Below are 22113 nucleotides of genomic sequence, written 5' to 3'. Positions count from 1 at the left end.
TCAGTGGTCCGTGGCTGTCCTGCCTCTCCACCGCCCATCAATCTTTTTTAACTTCCACAGCCATGCTGTCGCTATCTTCCCCCTCTTCTTCAGGACAGTGTCTTGCAAAGTGTCTGGAATTTCCACAATTGTAGCATTCCCTTCCTCCAGCCTCTTTTCCTCGACCTCTTCCTCTCCCTCGTCCGTGACCTCTTTCTCTGTCTTCTACCTTTTGGAGCATGGTCAGCATTGCCTGGTGCATCAATTCCACAATGATCAGTATGGACGCGTGTCAAACGGACGAGGAAATCAGCCACGGGCTCGTCATCCCTTTGTTTGCATGCTGCTATCACGTCAGTGTTAATGGTTGTCGGGTATGCTGCTTCCACCCTTTCGATGAGTCCTCTTATCATCTCTCTGTTATCATCTCGCCGTTTGGGTCAAGCTGGCCTTGGGGCGGTGCATTCCACTCAGGCAGACAGAGACGAACATCTCCATCCACCCAGTCTCTGTCAATGCGGTTATACTGCGGTCCGAGTCAAATCATAAGCAATCGTCTCAGTTCAGCCTGAGTCGTTCTGCAGGACTGCAAAAACGCCATAAGTTCATGTCCGAAGCGTCGTCCGCGGAGGAGATGCCTAACCTGCAGGAGTACCTGGAGAAAGAGGACATCGAAAAGAAGCTCCTGAGCCAAACCAATGAGGAGCTGCTCTGCACCACACCTCTTCTTTAGCATCACACACACATACACACACACACACACACACACACACACACACAAAGCATTAATGAATGCAGCTTAAAATAAATCAATTAAAGTGAATTCCATTTTCATTATGATAATTATAATTCTGTGAACTGACTCTTACTCAGGAGCTAAAACAAACAGATTCTCATCTCGATGGCAGCTCTGTTTGTTTATGTTGTAACTCAGTATGAGAGCAGCTCTGTTGGTTATGAGCAACTCTGACCTCCACTGAAATCCCCCTGGCACTGGAGCTCATGGTCACCGTGCCAACCTTCACCAGGAAGTCGCAGTAGTGGTAGTGGGCACCACGGCTCTCCACCTTGTGACCTTTGGCATTCTGAAAGTGGTTCTTTAGCTTGACCATGAGGACATCAAAGTTGGCATCAGCTGTGAGGAACGGGCCGCCCTCGAACAAAGCCAGGCAGCTCAGCGGGGTCTCCGAATTATGCATCACATACAGGAGCTTAGAGGGCTGGCCTGACACACACACACACACACACACACACACACAGTGCACAGGTATGTACGAACAAACACACAGGGTGGTAAAGAGGAGAATGTCAGACACAGAGAATGGAAAAAGGAAAACCACAAGCAGGATTTTGCTATTAACTCAGTTATGGGGAAAATCTAAAATCATAGGATAAAACCATACAGTATTTAGATGTTTCTGTTGCTACATGACCACACAGCACATTTTAAGAGCACAGCAAAAGAAAATGGTGTCTAGCAAAGGTGAATTCTCAGCTGACAGTTTACCATATAGCATTTCATCCCATTAGCTTTATATGACTGAATTAACACATCTTTAATGAAATGAAAATATCTAATGAGCGATCCACAAAGAATGTTTACATTCTTCAGCTGGAACCAAGGAAATTAAAATTGACAACTGGCCAAAATAACTGTCCTGTCCTTTAGCATCACACACACACTCACACACACACAAACAAAACACACACATCTGTCCTTTAGCGTCAAAAACATACCACAGACTCACACACACACACACACACACACACACACACACACACACACACACACACACACACACACACACACACACAACCCTTCAGCATCATAAACATACCACACACACACACACACACACACACACACACACACAAAACACACACATCTGTCCTTTAGCATCAAAAACATACCACACACACACACGCGCACACACACACACACACAAACAAACACAGACACACACACACACATACACAACCCTTCAGCATCACAAACATACCACACACACACACAAATAAAACACACACATCTGTCCTTTAGCATCAAAAACATAGCACATACTCACACACACACACACACAAACACAGACACACACACACACACACACACACACACACACAAAACACACACCTGTCCTTTAGCATCAAAAACATACCACACACACACACACACACACACACACACACAAAACACACACCTGTCCTTTAGCATCAAAAACATACCACACACACACACACACACACACACACACACACACTCTCATACACACACACACACACACACACACACACACACACACACACAAATAAAACACACACATCTGTCCTTCAGCATCAAAAACATACCACACACACACACACACACACACACACACACCACACCTAAACACACACATCTGTCCTTCAGCATCAAAAACATACCACATACTCACAACAGAACAGAAGCTGTCGGCCTAGATGGATCCCAGACAACGAGCTCTATCGTTGTTGTTCCTGACCTGTCGGTTTGCCAGACGTGAGATTTATTTCAGATATTGACCTGCTGGACTTTCTAGAGTTTATGTTTCAACCTTTTACCTCCAGTTTAGTCTGATTGTTGGGGGGGGGGGGGGGGTGGGGGGGGGGTGTTGAGTATTTGGTAGGACGGATACTCGGGCGCTCTGCGGGAACCTGTTGGATGCCCTTTCATATCTCTCCGCTTGATTGATTCTCAAGTCAAAGCGTAATGTCGTTTTAGTTTAATATAAAGTCACTAGGCAGGAAAAAACAACAACCTCAATTTAAACTCTCGAAGTTTAGTTGTTCCGTTGAGTTTAATTGCTAACCCGTTTTTGTTTTTTTGCTCGCTAACGCTAGCTGGGTTATCTTAGGAAAACTAGCCAGTCTTCCGCCGCGTCCACAAGATCCCACATCCCAAATTAATTTTTCCACGCAAAAATCACGAATGGAGTTAATTTGCCACGAACACAAGGAGTTCCTGTCGACTTCAGGAGCTTTCCCAACGCCCCGCCGCCCCATCAGGGCTTCGTCCGACCCGGTGCTGGCCCGGGATGGCCGCGTATTGCAGAACCTCGTCCATCTACAGAGAGCCAACGTTTCTGGATCTTATTTCAGAAACGTCCAGACGGACCTGCATCCATATATGCGAAGGCTTTTAACCATTTGGATGCTGCAGGTAAGAACAAAACTGGTGGTCTGAAACGCATCTTCAGGACGTTTGAGGTGGTCGTCCTGGATAGTGATGGCTAACGTTACGTGAGTAGTGTGTTCACAGCCTCCAGTCCAGCTGAAGACATTCGTGTCGTCGTTCCTGCTTCATGGTACAAATTATTTTTCTTGTTTGTTTAGCAGGTGTGTGAGGAGCAGAAGTGTGAGGAGGAAGTGTTCCCACTGGCCATTCAATACTTGGACAGGTATATGGCCCGCTTTCCTGTCCACAGAACAAACCTGCAGCTGCTGGGAACCACCTGCATGTTTCTGGCCTCCAAACTCCGAGAAACGGTTCCTCTGACTGCTGCCAAGCTCTGCATCTACACCGAAAATGCTGTTTCTGTCTCCCAACTGCTGGTAACCCTTCGCAGCACTGCACTGGCACTTGTTCATCTTTATGGGAAAACAGGCCATCACTGAACTTTTCAATTTTAAGCCAGTTCATTTTTTAATTGTCTGTCAGTATATATATTTTAAGGGGTGGGTGTGTCTGATTAAAAATGCATTACATCAACATAAAGGGTTGAAAACAGTTTTTTTTTTTTTTTATCATGCATGCGATAATATCTAATAAACACCATTGGCAAACGGTTTCAACAAGAGACACTCAACCTAGTCCTTCCCTCTGTTAACGGTCAGTTAAAACATTTGTTACATTCCAGCTCCCCCCCATAGCTACGTCAGTCTGCTTGGTTGTTCAAGCTGTGACGTCTTGCACGTATTCCAGCATGTTATCGTTGTGTCGGTAAACATCTGCCCTGGTCGTGTGTGTGCAGGAGTGGGAGATGATGGTGGTGTCCAGGCTGGACTGGAACCTGGGCTCGGTGCTTCCCTCTGATTTTGTTGAGCCGTTACTGCAGAGCTTTCCTGTCTCTCCTCAGAGCCTTGCGGTCCTGCGCAGACACACTCACGCCTACATTGCCCTGGCTGCCACAGGTACCGAACTGCACGTGGTTACTGGTTCACACGAGCATCAGCACACACACATAAACACACAAACGGCTATTAGTGCATACGCATGTACCAATTCCTGCAGCTGTTCATCTGCGTCAAGGACGGACACAGATACGGACTGAGACACGTGTGACCGATACGTCATAGACAAATATGTATCACACATACTGGATCATGCACAGGACGTGATAACACACACGTCACTCGTTCACACGCAATCTACAGAGGTGTAACTAGCTGGATGACCAAGTTTGATGAATGTGTGGGTGTGTGTGGAGAGAAATGCAGAAGAGATCTGGTTACCCCTCTTCTGTTGAGTTGCTCACAGCAACCATGTACTAGTCAGCACAGTTATATTATAGCATGAAATAACATCTTCCTGTCTTATACTGGCAATGAATGAAGGGGCATACCCATCTGGGCCATCTGAGACACGTGAGCCGGTTTCCTCTGTGTGTGTGAGGCCGGCTGGGGTAGTGTGGGGTGGGGGATGTCTATGAGGGGGATACGAATGTGTTCGTGTGAGAGAGAGATGGAGAGATACCTGGGTGTGAGAGGGTTTGTTCCTCCCAGGCCGGGGGCAGACTTGTGACCGGCTGGGTCATAGCTGGGACTGTGAACACTAAGCGTTCTCTACTGCGTAACGGAGTCTGGTCATGAGAGCATTGTCTCCTTTTCTCCAGCTGTTCACAAAGGGTCTGATTTCTTGCTCGGGCAGTGCAGTTTCTTAAACACACACCCACAGTGTGTTACTGAACCATCATAGTTTTACACTTCACTGTTCTGGTCCTGTTAAGGCATCATACATTTGGTTTAGTCAATAATTAAGCGTATTACTGGGATTACAGCTGATATATGCATTGCAGTTTTAAGGAAGTGATTGAAATAGAATAGAAATAGAATTCTTTGGCAAATAACTTCTAATTTACGAGACAATTTTATTTAAAAATTATTACATTGCTGAAACTAAATTTCCAGCATGTGGAGTTTGTGTGTGTGTGTGTGTGTGTGTGTGGCTACTGTCAGTACTATCTGTATGTAAATAATAATTTGGCAGTGTAGCACAAAAGACTATAAATTAATTTGAATAACTGTCATAAGCACTTAAATGGCTGTTTGCATATGTTAACTCGTGTTAAGTCATTTCTCATTCCACACACACCGTCTGCTTCACTATAACATAGGCCGCAGTGTGTGTGTTGGTGTAATGTGATTAACACTGTGTGTGTGTGTGTGTGTGTGTGTGTGTGTTTCAGAGTTCACGTTTTCAGTGCATCTACCATCCACTTTGGCCTGCTCTTGTTTGGCAGCTGCCGTGGTCCGCCTGCAGCTCCTGGAGGGAACCGTCTCCTCTGATTCACTCTTGCAGGTCATGGCTAACAACTTTAGTATCAACCTGGTGAGACAATAATAAGTATTCTTTCTAAAGCACCTTTCGCAAACCAAAGGTCCCTTAACAATGCGGCAGTGTTTAAAGACAAAAATGTAGTTGAAAGAGGTAGGTATCAAAAAGACTTAAAGGATGCAAGACAAGTGTGGCTTCGTAGAGAGAGAGCAGAGAGCAGGGATTTCCACAGTTTAGCTACTGAAGGGTCTGCCAACCATCGAATAATTTCGTGTGAGGGAAATCAGACTGCTGTTGGAGGATCTGAGAGAAGAAGAGATGCCCGTTATAGTTCAGTCAGCCAACTAAGTGTTCACTTGGGATCATTTGACTCACTATTTTCATTTAAGTTGCTCTTAAAAAAGAACGGATATGTTTGCCCTTTAAATTAAGCATGAAGCAGAGTGCACAAGCTAACACTGTGGCTTTCTATTGACCATTTGAGTCAATTGAGTCTAACCCTAACCCAGATTTTACTGGGAATCTGTAAACACTCCGGTAAAATATCTACTCCCTAAACTGGGCAGTCCAGTATATTATACATGGGGGGGATAACCAGTGCCCTGTGTGCACGGATAAAACGAGGAGGAATTTTGATCTCCATATATTTTTCTTGTTCTCAAGGTTTGTTACATATGAGAAATGACTAAACCATGTGGTTACACACTTATATGGCCACCATGTTGGTCATGGCCTAACGGGTTTCCCCCATAGCTTGTGTCTAAAATTGGATTACTGTCTGCCAAACCATTTTTCGTTTTATATGGGTGTTTCCTTACTTTTTAGACGTGTGTGTGTGTGTGTGTGTGTGTGTGTGTGTGTGTGTGTGTGTGTAAAAGTATCACACTTTTATAATATTTATTATCAAGGTACAGTGGAATTTGGATCAAAGCAATATTTGTGGAATGCAGTGTATCTGAGGAACTGGGTAGGCTCTGTATTGTAAATGCGCACGACATCTTACCATCTGCAGTTATTATAAACTCCGACTTCAAGCATACAAGTTTCAGAAACGTCACTGCTAATGCTTCTTATATTAGTGCAATAACAGCAGTTTTATCAAATGTATCCAAATCTGCCAGTTGAACCTTTTTTTCCTACAAAAGAATAATATGCTTCATCCATCTAGCAAGACTACAAGTTCGAACAAACGTGTTACTAAGTGGTTGGGACAAAATGTGGATGTATAGCAGCTTTCTGAAACCAATAACCACCTCTCCTGCCCAGGTGTGTTTGAGTAACTGCTATGCTGAATTGGAGGTCACTCTCAAGCTCAGTCTATACTCCCCCTCCACCACCAAGGTTGCCAGCAGATCTGAGCTCAACACACCTGTCAATGTCCAGGAGGTCAAGCTGTCTCCCCGCCAGGCTATTGGTCAGACCCAGTCAGTTTAGAGTGTAGTCTAAATACTTTATTGACTTCTGTTATCCTCCATTAGGAATGACCGTTAAAGCATACGTGACTAATTAATGGAATTATTGTTTTTGGTAATTCTTTCCTGTAGTTTTGTTGTTGTTTAAAAGGTTGTTGTTCAAAACATACTTTGATGCATCTTTGGCTTTCCGCTTTTGTTATAATAAAGAGTTGGGTCATAGATTAGATAAAGTTCAATGATCTTTACACTTTAATTGTTTGAGAGTTTTTATTGGTCCACTGAGCAATCAGTAGAGATGAACACAGTGAGACAATACAGATCAAGTCAGGCTCTTTGGCAAAAACAAAAATGGCTTGAGGTGGAATGAATTTGGGAGCATTTCTGTAGCCAATTCAATGAATCACCCACAAACCCCTGCTGTACCACACAGACAGATCCACACACACTCACACACACACACAATCAAACACGCACAAACACACACAAACACACACACGAGCACACGCGCGCGCGCACACACACACAAACACACACACGAGCACACGCGCGCGCACACACACGCGCGCACAGACACACCCACACACACTCACACACACACACTCAAACACGCACAAACACACACACACACAAAAACACACACACACGCGCACACACAGACACGTGCGCGCACACACAAACACACACATGCACATACGCACACACACTAACACACACACACTAACACACACACACACACACATACACGCACACATACACACACACACACGTGCACACACACGCACACACACTAACACACACACTAACACACGCGCACACACACACGTGCGCACACACACTCACACACACATACATGCGTGCACACACACACATATACACACTAACACACACACATACACTAACACACTAACACAAAATAACACACACACATGCACTAACACGTGCACCCACACACACACATGCGTACACACGCACACACACACACACGTACATACGCACACTCACACACACACTTACACAAACACACACACACACTAACACACACATACACACAGACACGCGCACACATATGCACGCACACTAACACACACGCACACACACACACTAACACACGTGCGTGCACACATACGCGCGCACGCACACACACACGCACACACACACTAACACACGTGCGTGCCCACACACGCACACACACACAAAAAACACACATCTGTCCTTTAGCATCAAAACATACCACACACACACAAACACAAACACACATAAACAACCCTTCAGCATCACAAACATACCACACACACGCACACAAACTAACACACACACGTGCGCACGCACACACACACACTCACACACACACATACATGCGTGCACACACACATACACACACACACTAACACACACACACAGGCACGCACACACTAACACGTGCACCCCCACACACACACATGCGTACACACGCACATACGCACACTCACACACACACACACACACACACTAACACACACATACACACAAACGCGCGCACACACACGAGCGCACACACACATACACACACGAGCGCACACACACTGACGCACGCACACACACGCATGCACACTAACACACACACGCACACACACACTAACACACATGCGTGCGCACAGGCACACACAGACACGCACGCACACACACACAGACACGTGCGCGCACACACAAACACACACATGCACATACGCACACACACACACACGCACATGCGCACACACACGCACACATACACACACACACGTGCACACGCACACACACGCGTGCACACACACGCACACGTGCGCGCACACACACACGCACACACACACATAGACACACACGTGCACACACACACGTGCACGCACACACACAAACGTGCACAAACGCACACACACGCACACGTGCGCGCACACACACACGCACACACATACACACACGCGAGTGCGCACATACACACACACAAACAGACACAAGCATGCACACACACAAACACACACGCACATACGCACACACACTAACACACACACACACACACTAACACACACATACACACAGACAAACACGCACACACACACACACTCACGCACACACACACACACGTACACACACACAAACGCGCGCGCACACACACATACACACACGCGCGCGCACACACACACGCGCGCACACACACACAGACACAAGCATGCACACACACACACCCACACACACACACACCCACACACACACCAACACACACACGCACATACGGACACACACTAACACACACTCACACACACACACACTAACACACACATACACACAGACAAACACACACACTCACGCACACACACACACACACTCACGTACACACACACAAACACGCGCGTGCACACACACATACACACACGCGCGCACACACACACACACACACAGACACAAGCATGCACACACACACGCCCACACACCAACACACACAAACACGCACACGAACACACACACACACGCACACACAGACACACACATGCGCAGACACACACGCACACACACACATAGACACACACACTCGCACACACACACACACACATGTGCACACACGCGCACACACACATACACACACACACGCACACACACACACACACGTGCGCGCGCACACACACACACATACACAAGCATGCACACACACACACACGCACACACACACACACACGCACACACACACTAACACACATACACACAAACACGCACGGTGTCAAGTTGAAATCAGCTCATAATCAAACTCATACTTATGCTTATGCTAGTGTAGCTACAGATGTGAAGAAATTAAATAGTATCTGTATGTCTGTATTTGTGCCTGTGCGTGTGCATGTGTGTGTGCGTTGTCATCAGGCCCAGAAGAACGTACTGTTGGAGAAGCGTGTTCAGGTTCTCTAGCAACAGAATAGCACCAGACTGCGAGGATAGGCCTGCATCTCGCCAAGTCGAGGTCTCTACACCTATGCACTGTTTCACTCACACGTCAGCATGTGGGATGAGCAGGACTAAGACCTTTAAGGGATTTAAGCTTTAAGAGATAATCTGTTCAGAACATCCTAAAAAATTTTAGGAAAGTTCTTAAGGGCTATGGTAGTGTTATTCAAATGAGTTCATGAAAGTTTTTAAGGGTTACATTAGGGTTGATCAAAAGAGATCATTCCAAATGACCTCTATAAGGCTTCATATAATAAGCGCTTTTAGCCTCACAGATGTACTATATCTGTAGCCTTTAACAGCAGGCTAAGCTTCACACCACGTCTCTTCTGCCCTCAGGCGGTTGGCAGATGAGATGCCTAAACTTCAGGAGTACCTGGAGAAAGAGGACATTGAAAAGAAGCTTCTGAGCCAAACCAATGAGGAGCTGCTCTGTAAGTAAAATATAAATATCTGTAAAATATGTAAATAAAAGGAAGATGTGGTTGTATAGTGTAGTCGTTTGATTATAAATAATCTCATAATAATCTTATCTACTGTTGTGGAATTTTGAACAAACAGCAAGTCAGACGTGATTAAGAGAGTAATTTAATAAGAAAAAAGAATAAAATAAATGTTTGGCTCGCCTCAGGTAGGGAGCCCCGAGTATACAAAAGCGTGGCTAGTTATATTACTTCTGTGCTGTCTTTAACCAATCATCTTTTCTTAAACAGCTCTTCTTCCCTTCACCCCTTGCTGTGGCTATAAGCCAATCAGCTCTCGGCTTGGTTTTTGCCACAAACCAACCTAAACTGGCTCCAAACAGTGTGGGCTGTGTGTCAAGTTGACCTTGATGTTAACAGTTCCTGATACATGTTCAACTTAATCAGCAACAGGCGGATACAAATGTGCAAACAGCATTATTAATTTAAGAACAAAAGGATCCGTGTGATTTTATATGAATCACATAATACATAGTTTCGTAACATTTTCCATCACAGAAGGCAGGAGAGGGGGGTCATGGGAAATATTCTGGGTTGGCTCCTTGGAGATGAGTTCAAGGTGGGAGAGAGTGAAAATGAAAGAGCAAATACTCTGATCTAATCTGATCGCTTGTCTTAGTGCCGATTAGATGAGGCTGATCTGAAGCGTTATTACACGCAAAGTCTGAACTCTCTAAAATTGAGCGGATTTTGTCAAGTGACAGCAAAATGTAGCAGTACTGTATGAACAAGTAGTTAGTGCTACTTGCTAAGATTTAAAGGCATTGTAGGCTGATATTGTTGATGTTAATCTTTTCAATGTAGTCCTAAATTGATTACATTCTCAAACAAGCATCTCTGGTTGCAAAGCGCGACATGTAACGGCTCTCTGATCGCTAAACGTGACGTGTATCGGCTCTACGGTTGCTAAGCGCAGTATATGTTTTCAAAGTTGCCATACTGGAGAGTCTTGCCTGGGTTTAAGGTTAATAACAAATGGTCCTTTGCTCTTTCTTTCTTTCTTTCTTTCTTTCTTTCTTAACATTAACATCAATAATGGATGAACTATACAGTAATAACTGCTCAGTTTGTTCTGAATCCTCTTATTTAACGGGACCATGAGTAACTGGCCCCATGGCTGCTCGTTTCTCAGCCAGCGGTTTGTCATTACGTTATTAGATCATGCACTAGAGAGCTAGCAAAGGTCTAGAACAAACCCAGTTAATACACAAAAGGTCTCGAGTAAACGCCTTCACATCACTTAGAGTGTGGCCTCCTTACAGACTGTCTCGTAGGTGTAGTGATGGATGGAGAGAGAGTACCAAACTCCCTCTCATTGACTGTAAACTTGGAATGTATTTATGATGGCCAGTAACCTGAATTTCCAACACCCTAGACAATGCAGACTCAGTACGGTATGCTGCCTTCTCTATTCAATTGCCGTTAAGGGTTCTTTTTGATGGGGTGGGATTATAGAATTATGGTGTATTAACAGATTATTGCTTCTGTGTGCTTTGGATGACACGCCCAAATCCACCTGAATATGTCAAAGCCAATCCAGGTGGTGTTTATATGAGTAAGGTTTGAATGAGTATTCTTCATCACTGCCCACTGGTTCTCCGGCAGCTCCAAGCGCAGACATGACGAGCGTAAAGAAGTGGGCGCCTTCACCTCTCCGGGTCCTACACCTGTCCGCCAGGCTCTTCTCACACCCACGCGCTTCCAGTCGATGGGGGCGGCCTCCCACGACCCCCGCCCACAGCGCTTCTTGCGGACTTGCAATGCTGTGCACCTCCTGCGTCAGATGTGTCAGCTGTGGGTTCGGCGTGCCACTCTACGACGTGCACTATCATACCAACACCAATGGCTTACTCTGTGTCAGCTACAGCGTGCTGGTACCAGGGTTATCCGAGCCGTTCTGCGGTGCTGCCGAAGTTCTCCCCTGCCCCAACAACAACAACATGGAGGAGGAGGCCCACCACACCGCTGCCGAACAGGTCCTCAAGGCCATGGGTCATGCCTAGAGTTACTGCTGTTACTTCTCAGTTTGAATAAGCTTGGTTCATTTTGTTGCTTGAATTCTCATATTTACAGATGTTTTATGTTGTTTTTTTCTTAAGTTGTATATTGTTTTAATTATGCAGTAAGAGTTTCCAGTTTGTAAAGGCTTTTTGTGGTTTTTGCATGTAGATGAGTTCTACATGCAAAAAAAAAAATTGTGAGTTCACAATTTTGACTGTGTTCCACAGAAAGTTGTTGGATACATTTCTCCCTCTTTTCCCACAGATATTAAAAATGTTCTCACCTGTCAAAGCGTAATGCAGGTGTCCTAATGTGAGCTCAGGCAGGACAGAAACCTCCCATGGAGCAGAACAGCAAAAGCTCGTTTAACTTTCATTTTCAGTAGGTATACAGACCGTGAAAGTGGGGCTTCTGGCTTATTGGGTTTTAAGCAGGAAGTGTCAGAAAAGTTAGCACAGGGATAACTGACTTATGGCGGCCAAGCGTTCATAGTGATGTCGCTTTTTGATCCTTCGATGTCGGCTCTTCTCATCATTGTGAAGCAGAATTCACCAAGCGTTGGATTGTTCACTCACTAACAGGGAATGTGAGCTGGGTTTAGACTGTCATGAGACAGGTTAGTTTTACCCTACTGATGATGTGGTGTTGCAACAGTAATCCTGCTCAGTACGAGAGGAACCGCAGGTTCAGACATTTGGTGCATGTGGGATTATGACTGAACGCCTCCAAATCAGAATCCTCCCTTTACGTAACAATACCGCAGCACTTTGGTTGGTCTGAATTAGGCAGGGACTCCCCTCTGGGGGACCCCAGTGAGCAAAGACACGTGTGAATGGACCAGGGATTCAGCTGCAAACCATGTTTGTGGAGAACCTAGTGCTAATTGACCTTAAATGACCTGATTCTGGGCCAGGTTCTTGTGAGTGGCAGAGCAGTTACGTTGCTGCGATCCATTGAAAATTAGCCCTTGATCCAATCTAAAAGGTTTAGCCCGAGGAGGGGGGCTTAAGTGTGGTCCCTAAAGGGTCGGCTGGTGCGCTGCATTCCTGGAGGTCTGGAGCTCTGGAATGTAGAGTGGGACATGGTGAGGAGTGTGTCCAGGTGAGTATGTGGTGTGCTGGGCATGAGTGATGGAGCGTAGCGCCCTGGAGGTATGGATGTTTCATAAGGGCAAATGATGTGGAGTGTGCCCAGGTGAGGATGCACTTAGTCGAAGCTTTCTCTCTCCTCCTGCCGTATACTCCCCAACTCATTGCAGGGCCGACGCAGAGAATGTGGCTGCACGTTTGCTTGCAGCGTCCAGTATTAGTATATCCTATACACACAAACCCCATTCAACCGCCCAGCATGACTGTCAGAGGGGGTGTGTGACTGTCGATCTACAACAGGTGGTAGTAACACTGAAAGAACCTTTTTAAAGCCAGAATTTATAGAATTTATTTTTCCATTACATTCTATATTACATAAAGTCATTTACTTCAGATCTCAAGGCAGAGCTGTCTACTGTATGGCAAATAGTAAATTGTTAATACAGATTTTTTTTTTTTGTATTATTAATAGGTTAATAATATTAGTTTATTCGATCAAGTAGGCTAACGCTGGGTATTGTTAACACCATCAACTACAATGTGTTCATTTACTTACTTTTATTTACATTCTGAGTGTAAAATCTCATATTTACATAAACATTCACATAAAAGATTCACGATCTTTTCATCATGACTGGGCATACAGAGAAACCGCTTTCCCAACGCGTCAGTCCGGTGGGATCCCAGAGTTTAGAGTATGGACCCCTTCAGTGCACTGGTAGCCTTTACCAGAGCTGAGCTCAAGACCTGCACCACTGGGTTGAGCTCCGGTCCTGGTGACCTAGATGGGCAGGTGTGTTTGTGTAGACCCAGCAGTACTGATCTGCTCACGACATGATCACATCATCTCTCAGCGGTCTTAATATCTGTCCCGTCTGACTCACGGACCGGTACCCGGTAGTTTACCATTTTAAATCTGTTTATTATTAAATATGACTGTACAGTAAATGCCTAAAACATTTGTGCTCTAATAATGCTCTAATTGCACTGTGTGTGTGTGTGTGTGTATGGCATTACAACCTCAAAACTACATTACTCTGCCACACATTACAACCTCGCAACTACATTACATTACCTCACATTATTACCTCACAATTACATTACTCTGCCTCACATCACTACTTCACAATTACTTTATTCTGCCTCACATCAGGGTTATCCTGGAGGGTAGGGGCTATTAATCAGTAACACTCAGCTACACATTAATAATGTATTCTCATCACATGTCATTACTTCTAATCTGGCATTTTGTTAAGTGTCTACATCCATCTCTCAGGTGATCATGGAGCAAAGGGGGTTCCCCCCTGCTTGTAATGTGAAAATAAAGCTCCAAATGTTAGGACTCACAGACCTGAGCATTCTTTCTCTTAACATGTATGACCCTACAAATGACCTTAATTTACAAAGGATGTGATAGGTTAGAAACATGGTATTGTATTTGCAAAAAGATGTAATAGGTTAGAAACATTATTATTAAATACAACTCGTACAGTAAATACCTAAAACATTTAGGCTAATGCTCCAACTGCACTGCGTGTGTGTGTGTTCATACATTATGTGTACATTATGTGTACAAATATTGTATGTATTCAAAGACTGGGGAAATACCCATACACACATCATGTACACACTAGGTAGTAGATGAGCTCAACTGAACAGAAGGAGTGAGAGTGAGAGGAAAAAGAAGAGAGAGTCAGCTTCACAACTACATTACTCTGCCTCACATTACTACCTCACAACTACATTACTCTGCCTCACATTACTTCCTCACTACATTACTCTGCCTCACATTACTACCTCACAACTACATTACTCTGCCTCTCATTACTACCTCACAACTACATTACTCTGCCTCAGATTACTACCTCACAACTACATTACTCTGCCTCACATTACTACCTCACAATTACATTACTCTGCCTCTCACTACCTCACTACATTACCTTACATTACTACCTCACAATTACATTACTCTGACTCACATTACATCACAATTAAATTACTCTTCCTCACACTACTACCTCACAACTACATTACTCTGCCTCACATTACTACCTCACAACTACATTACCTCTCATCAGATAAATATTTAGAGCTAGAGATAAAAACCTGTTTATCATGTGTGTGTTCCATCAAATCCTTTCTGTGGTGACTGTGATGTTATGCTGTAATCGATGTTGTTGAAACTAACACAAGGATCTATTGCAACTTTGTCTCCTAACTGCTCTTTCCAGATCTCTCTCTCTTTCTCTCTCACACACACACACACACACACACACACAGCAATAACCCTCTGTAACCTGTTTACTAATACTAATCATTACCACTGAACTGTTAAGACTGATATATGACCAAACTACGTGGCTCAGCATGTAAACAGTACAGGTTATTCCAATTACTTTAATTACAGAACGTGCTTTGTGAAATATATGCTGAACTAATGAATAAGTCTCTAAACAGGCCTACGGTGTCTTAGTCCATTAAGCCCAACTTCCCTGCTACAGTCTTCACGTCATTTTGCCTAAGTGTGGCCTCCAGCCTACAGCGTGGGGCTGCACTCATTAGAATAGACTACGTGTGACAGCCACCAAGATCAGGCCGGTTACCGGGGTCTGAGCCACGGTCACGGGGACCCGGTTAGTCAGATGCGAGACACTGCTGTCGCATGTACAGTGCCATCACCCAAACGCATCGCACATCAACGTAAAAACGTCATACCTAAGCGACGTCTAGAGAGTTGCAGGTGAGACGTGGAGTTCTGGAGAAGGATGAAGTGTGCGTGTGTAACCGGTCCTGCGGGGTAAGAGCTGATGGATAGGATCAGGAAATAATCTCCTTCCGCCTCCGAGTGCCAGCGGTGGTTATTAAAAACGTAATCATGAGCAGCAGAGATAACTGTGAACGTCTTGCTTCCGGTATCATTTTTTGATGTTACCAAGGAAACAAGTGACCTGAAGTCCCCTACAGATTCCATATGATGACGTTAAGTGCTTCAGAAAACATCATAGATCATAAGTCCAACTTCCCCAAGACCGGATAATTTTACAGTGGCATATCTCACTCTGTTCAGGGTAAGTGAACTGAATAGTGGGACAGGTTCTAAGGGGTGATTTGTCCTCCTTCGGAGTGTCGGTCACAACGCAGGAGTGTTAGTGGTGATATTCAACGATGGATGTTCCAACACTAGCACATTCACCATGCACATTAATATACAGACTTATGGTTGTTCCTCACAGACAGAAGGTTCTGTATTTGAGGTGTATGACGTGAGAAGTATGTTATCAGAAGTATGAGAAGTATGGTCTGGAAGAGAGAACAACATATAGTCTAATAATAATTCCATCATTATTAATGCTAGGCATTCATATGCAGTCATATTCATGGAGAATCAACTATACAGTATGAACATACTGTAAGTACTTAGGTTGTCCAACACCACCCTCTAGGAGGGGGATGCAGTACTGCTCCTCTATTCTAACAGGAGAAGTTCCAGCTGGACACAAAGCTAAAGCTTCTGTGCTAAGACTAGCTAGCATCAACACATCGCCAGGGCGGGGCTAACCCTGTTGTAACCTGTCAGATGTTAGCCATTAGCCGTTAGCTGGGAGTGACGTGTCCTTTGCACAGGTGATGAGCGGGAGATTGAGGTCAGACTAGCCTAATATTAACACACACAGTTAACATAAAAATTCAATATTGATCGTATACAGCTATATATGATGTTTAGTCATGTCATGCTAAAGATGGTGTGAAACCTTGTGCAATTTGTGTACATACATGTGTAGGTGTGTGTGTGTATATATATATATATATATATATATGAGGCTGAAGTAGCAAGTGAAATCGCACGAAGTTTCACACAATGGTTAGCATGACTAACGACTAAACATTAAAAACATTAAAAAATGTACATATATACACCATATATATGTACATTTTTTATTTTTTTAATGTTTAGTCGTTAGTCATGCTAACCATTGTGTGAAACGTCGTGCAATTTCACTTGCTACTTAACCCTAATGGCTTCATTTATCGGCCCAAGAGAACTTTGGTGAACTGCACGTTAATGGGGAGCTTTCTGATAATAAAAGGCCACTGCATTAACTTTTAAAATGCAATCCTTCTTTTACAATAAACAAAATTCAAATATTTGCTCTGATCTGAGAAAGAACCCAGAGGAGACCATGTCCAGCCTGAGACACACAAGACATATCAGCCACAGGTAACTCACACACACACACTCACACTCACTCACTCACTAACTACTGGCTCTGTTTGAGGTCAGAGTGTAGAATGTCAGTCTTACTATACAGATCACACCGTCTCATAGTAATCATACTATACTAAAGGCATAATAAGTAATTAGCCAGCTCTCTGTCTCAGAGTGTGTCACCCAGATATTCTCTCTCACGCAAGCTTGACCCCTGCTGACGGCCTCGGCGACCTGGGTGTCTCCAAGATGGAGGAGGAGCTGGAGGGCATTACCATGGAGACTGCAGGGTACATACCTGCAGACAGATAAATACATAGATACATACTTACCGATTCATACCTGCAGATGGATAGAGAGATACATACATAACAATACATACCTATAGAGAGAGAGAGATAGATACATACCTACTGATACATACCTGCAGATCGATAAATACCTAGATACATATTTACTGATACATGCCTGCAGATGGATAGACAGATAAATACATAATTGTACATACCAATAGAGAGATAGATAGATAGATACATACCTACCGATACATACGTGCAGATCGATAAATACCTAGATACATATTTACCGATACATGCCTGCAGATGGATAGACAGATAAATACATAATTGTACATACCAATAGAGAGATAGATAGATAGATACATACCTACCGATACATACGTGCAGATCGATAAATACCTAGATACATATTTACCGATACATGCCTGCAGATGGATAGACAGATAAATACATAATTGTACATATCTATAGGCAGACAGATAGATACATACTTACAGATACATACCTGCAGATAGATAGACAGATACATACATAACTATACATACCAATAGAGAGAGAGAGATAGATGAATACCTACAGATAGATAAATACATAAATACATACTTACCGAAACATACCTGCAGTTGGATAGACAGATACATACATAACTATACATACCAATGGAGAGAGAGATAGATACATACCTACCGATACGTACCTGCGGATACATAAATACAGGCAGGAGAAGAGGAAAAAAGACAAGCAGAAAGGTGGCGAAACGAATAAGATCTTGCCATCAAAGGAGCAGAAGAGAGCCAGCAGTAAGCTGTCAGGGTGAGGAAATGCACGTGCACGCACACAAACACACACACACTCTCGGCCTTTAGCCAACCCAAGCATTAATTCTGTCCTGCGTCTGAACCCGAGGTCTGCTGTGGTCATGTGGAAGAAAGTGGGCAGGGAGCGCGAGTCCGACGGCGAAGGCCCCACCCTGCCCATGTGCTACGACGAGAAGCGACGCCTGAGCTTGGACATCAGCAAGCTTCCCGGAGACAAGCTGGGCCGAGTGGTGAGCATCATCACGGCCAGGGAGCCAATGCCCAAGGACATGGACCCTGAGGAGATCGAGATCGATTTCGAGGCACTCAAGCCCTCCACACTGCGAGCCCTGGAGAGCTTCGTCACAACCTGCCTCAAGAAGAAACCCAGAAAGCCTGAGCGTGAGTGGGCTCCCACGCCACCCAACACCTGTGCCCATCGGCTTATTTTTCATTCCTAATGTACGCGTGTTTCCCTTGATGCTCTAGAAAAAAAGACACCGAAGGTCTCAAAAGCGGAGAAGATGAAGGAGGCAGCCGAGCAGATCAACAAAATAGAGCCGAGCTCAGCCAATAAGACCACAGTGAAGGGTGAGTGTCGTCCTGAGTTTGTTTAGTAGTAGCTAAAAGTGGAAGGTCCAGTCAGCTCAGTCAGGGGTGACAGGTTTGGGCTGGAGCTGGATGCTGCAGCGGTGGGGGGCAGAGACGTCAGGCTTCAGCGTTTTGAACGACGCATTCCGATCCTCCTGTCGCCATGGCTCTCTCTCTCCCTCTCTCTCTCCCTCTCTCCCTCCCACTCTCTCCTTGCCGGTGCAGGTGAGGTCGTGGTGGCAGACACCAAGGATTTGGCGCACCCTTCCCGCCTCAGTGCCAGCAGCAGCAGTGGTAGCAGCTCCTCATCCAGCTCCGACCGCAGTAGTACTGACTCTAGCTCTTCTGATCGCAGTGACTCTGACTCAGGTTAGCTGATCTGCACTCTCTCTCGCTCCTTCTCCACCTTTCTGGTCTTTTTAAACTCACTCTCAGGGCAAAGCCCAACCCCCCCCTTCCCCCCACTCCCACACCCCTACTTCTGCTCACTGGCAGACTGAGAGGAAGACACACACAAAAAAACAGGAGACAAAAAGGTTTTCTTGCTTGGACACCCCATTATTCCCATTTGTTAGACCCACCATGTCACCTTAACACGCACTGGAACACCATATACTTGATATCCATTCGTTTCAGTTTGCGATATTGTTAAATGGGTTTATGGTTTGTTTGTTTTTTTTGTGGGTTTTTTTGGGCAGTGGGGGTGTTGTTTGGGGGGGGGTGTAGATTTTGTGCATGTTTCTTTCTAAATGAGTGAATTTGTTACAAAGCTCTCATTCTATCGCTCTCTATTTTTTCTGGTACTATTTATTAATTATTTCAAGTTCCATCTTGTTCACTTATTTATGTCTGCATTCTCTAAGTCAGTGCTGTAGGTTGAAATGAGGCCAGCTAGCACTCCCGAGGAAACACATAATGCCAGTGACTCATACAGAAGTGATGACAGTTGATCTTTCAAATATAAGATGCATTACACTCAAATCAGCTATGATTTCCTAACTAGTGGCCTACTGGCCCTACTGGAGTTGTGCTGGAATTGCACGTCATTGCATACAATCAGTTCACATAAGATTCCATTATATAATGCACTCACACACACACACACACACACACATATATATATATATAAAATTGGTTTAGATGAGCAATCACATAGTTCTTGTTATATAAATCGTGTTTAGCAAAAAACAACCCATTTATTTCTTAAGCAAAACAAACGGAGCTGTGCACAGCACTAACCCAGAGCCAGTGCGCAAACAAACACAAGGCGAAAGAAAGTCATTAGGCACAGGCTGACATAACTGGCCCACACATGGGGGCTGTGCATTCAGACAGGGACACTAACCCACAGAGCACTGGACAGTGTCCTTCAGAAACACTGAGCGGCTCCCTGATGCCCACATGGAGAGAGTTGTAGCTGGTCCTCTTTTGAAACTTACTGCATTCAGACATACCTGTGTGATTTCTCCTGTTGGATTTGGTTCAGATTGTGATTTCACCTGCTGTACATATGTGTGAGATTTTTGTAAAGTTAAACATGTAAAAAGAAAATAATTTTGTGGTAGATTGTATTGATTGTAAACTAGTTGGCATGGCCATAGTAGGACCAAAAGGATGTTTGTTGTAGGAGGCAGCCTTCTGTCCTGCTAAAATCCACTGCAGTTTTGTCTCTCTCTCTTTTTTTCTTTTCTTTTTTTTTTTTTTTTGTAGCTGTGTCCAATTTCTGCTTACCTAACCATGTATAAAGCTTACTCATTGATCTTGGTGTTTCAACACCCAGAGGTTGAAATAAAACATATTTTCCTAGACGACAGTTTCACATTTTAAGAATAGTGGTGTGTTTTGTCTTTCATTTTTTCCATCATGTGTTTCTTTCACTTGTACCCACTCTCATATGAGTACTCAGTGACCAAAATCATGCAGTCATGCTCATGTGATAAATACAAGGCCACAGTGATTATAAAACGCAGTTCCCATCTGTGGTCAGGCCTGTTTTTCTAAAACAACTTCTTTAAGTGTAAATATCTACTCGGGTGTTTTAAATGTTGTGTCAATAGTTAACTAGCTTTAGCTGTGTGTGTGTTTGTGTATGTGTGTGTGTGTGTGTGCGTGCGTGCACACATTCATTTAGAATACTTATTACCTGTACATTACATTTATGTATACTTAGTTTAGGGTCTTTTCAGCAGAGTTATAGTGGGAGTTGACTGCATCCAGTCTGGAGATCTACCATCCTGCAGAGTTGATTTCCAACCCTAATCCAACAGACCTGATCCAGCACACTCACTGGCGTCTGCTTGTTAGAGGGTTTCTTTTGCCTTTCGGGTACAGGGCCTTTCGGGTACAGCGTTATTACACGGAAAGTCTGAACTCTCTAAAATTGAGCGGATTTTGTCAAGTGACAGCAAAATGTAGCAGTACTGTATGAACAAGTAGTTAGTGCTACTTGCTAAGATTTCAAGGCATTCTAGGCTGATATTGTTGAGTCACAGGTAACTCACAGTCACGGGTAATTCACAAACACACACACACACACAGGAATGTCAGTCTTACTATACAGACCACAGCGTCTCATAGTAATCATACTATACTAAAGGCATAATAAGTAATTAGCCAGCTCTCTGTCTCAGAGTGTGTCACCCAGATATTCTTTCTCACGCAAGCTTGACCCCTGCTGACAGCCTCGGCGACCTGGGTGTCTCCAAGAAGGAGGAGGAGCTGGAGGGGATTACCATGGAGACTGCATGGTGTATGGATAAGAGTACGAGCACTGACAGCACCACCAGTGGGTGA

General features: G+C 44.4%; 2 protein-coding genes across 2 annotated transcripts; one reads left to right on the top strand and one right to left on the bottom strand.

The window, feature by feature from the left end:
- LOC145656227 (mediator of RNA polymerase II transcription subunit 20-like) lies at positions 1–1496 on the bottom strand. Its single transcript, XM_081709630.1, has 3 exons — positions 1487–1496; positions 951–1204; positions 1–204 (listed from the first exon to the last, which is right to left on the bottom strand). Exons 1-3 carry the CDS (start codon positions 1494–1496, stop codon positions 1–3), a joined length of 468 nt encoding a protein of 155 aa, XP_081565756.1.
- A 1427-nt stretch (positions 1497–2923) lies between these two features.
- Positions 2924–22113, top strand: LOC113568595 (uncharacterized). The gene is made up of 11 exons (XM_081709629.1): positions 2924–3154; positions 3331–3546; positions 3966–4125; positions 5400–5542; positions 6755–6912; positions 17840–17923; positions 18650–18745; positions 18839–19131; positions 19219–19320; positions 19546–19689; positions 21965–22113. Exons 1-11 carry the CDS (start codon positions 2924–2926, stop codon positions 22111–22113), a joined length of 1776 nt encoding a protein of 591 aa, XP_081565755.1.

Source organism: Electrophorus electricus, unplaced genomic scaffold, assembly GCF_041902795.1.
Source record: "Electrophorus electricus isolate QZ-2024a unplaced genomic scaffold, ASM4190279v1 Scaffold66, whole genome shotgun sequence".
Taxonomy (NCBI): Eukaryota; Metazoa; Chordata; class Actinopteri; order Gymnotiformes; family Gymnotidae; genus Electrophorus; species Electrophorus electricus.
The sequence above is the reverse complement of the archived record's forward strand: the minus strand, read 5'-3'. Positions and strand labels throughout refer to the sequence as shown.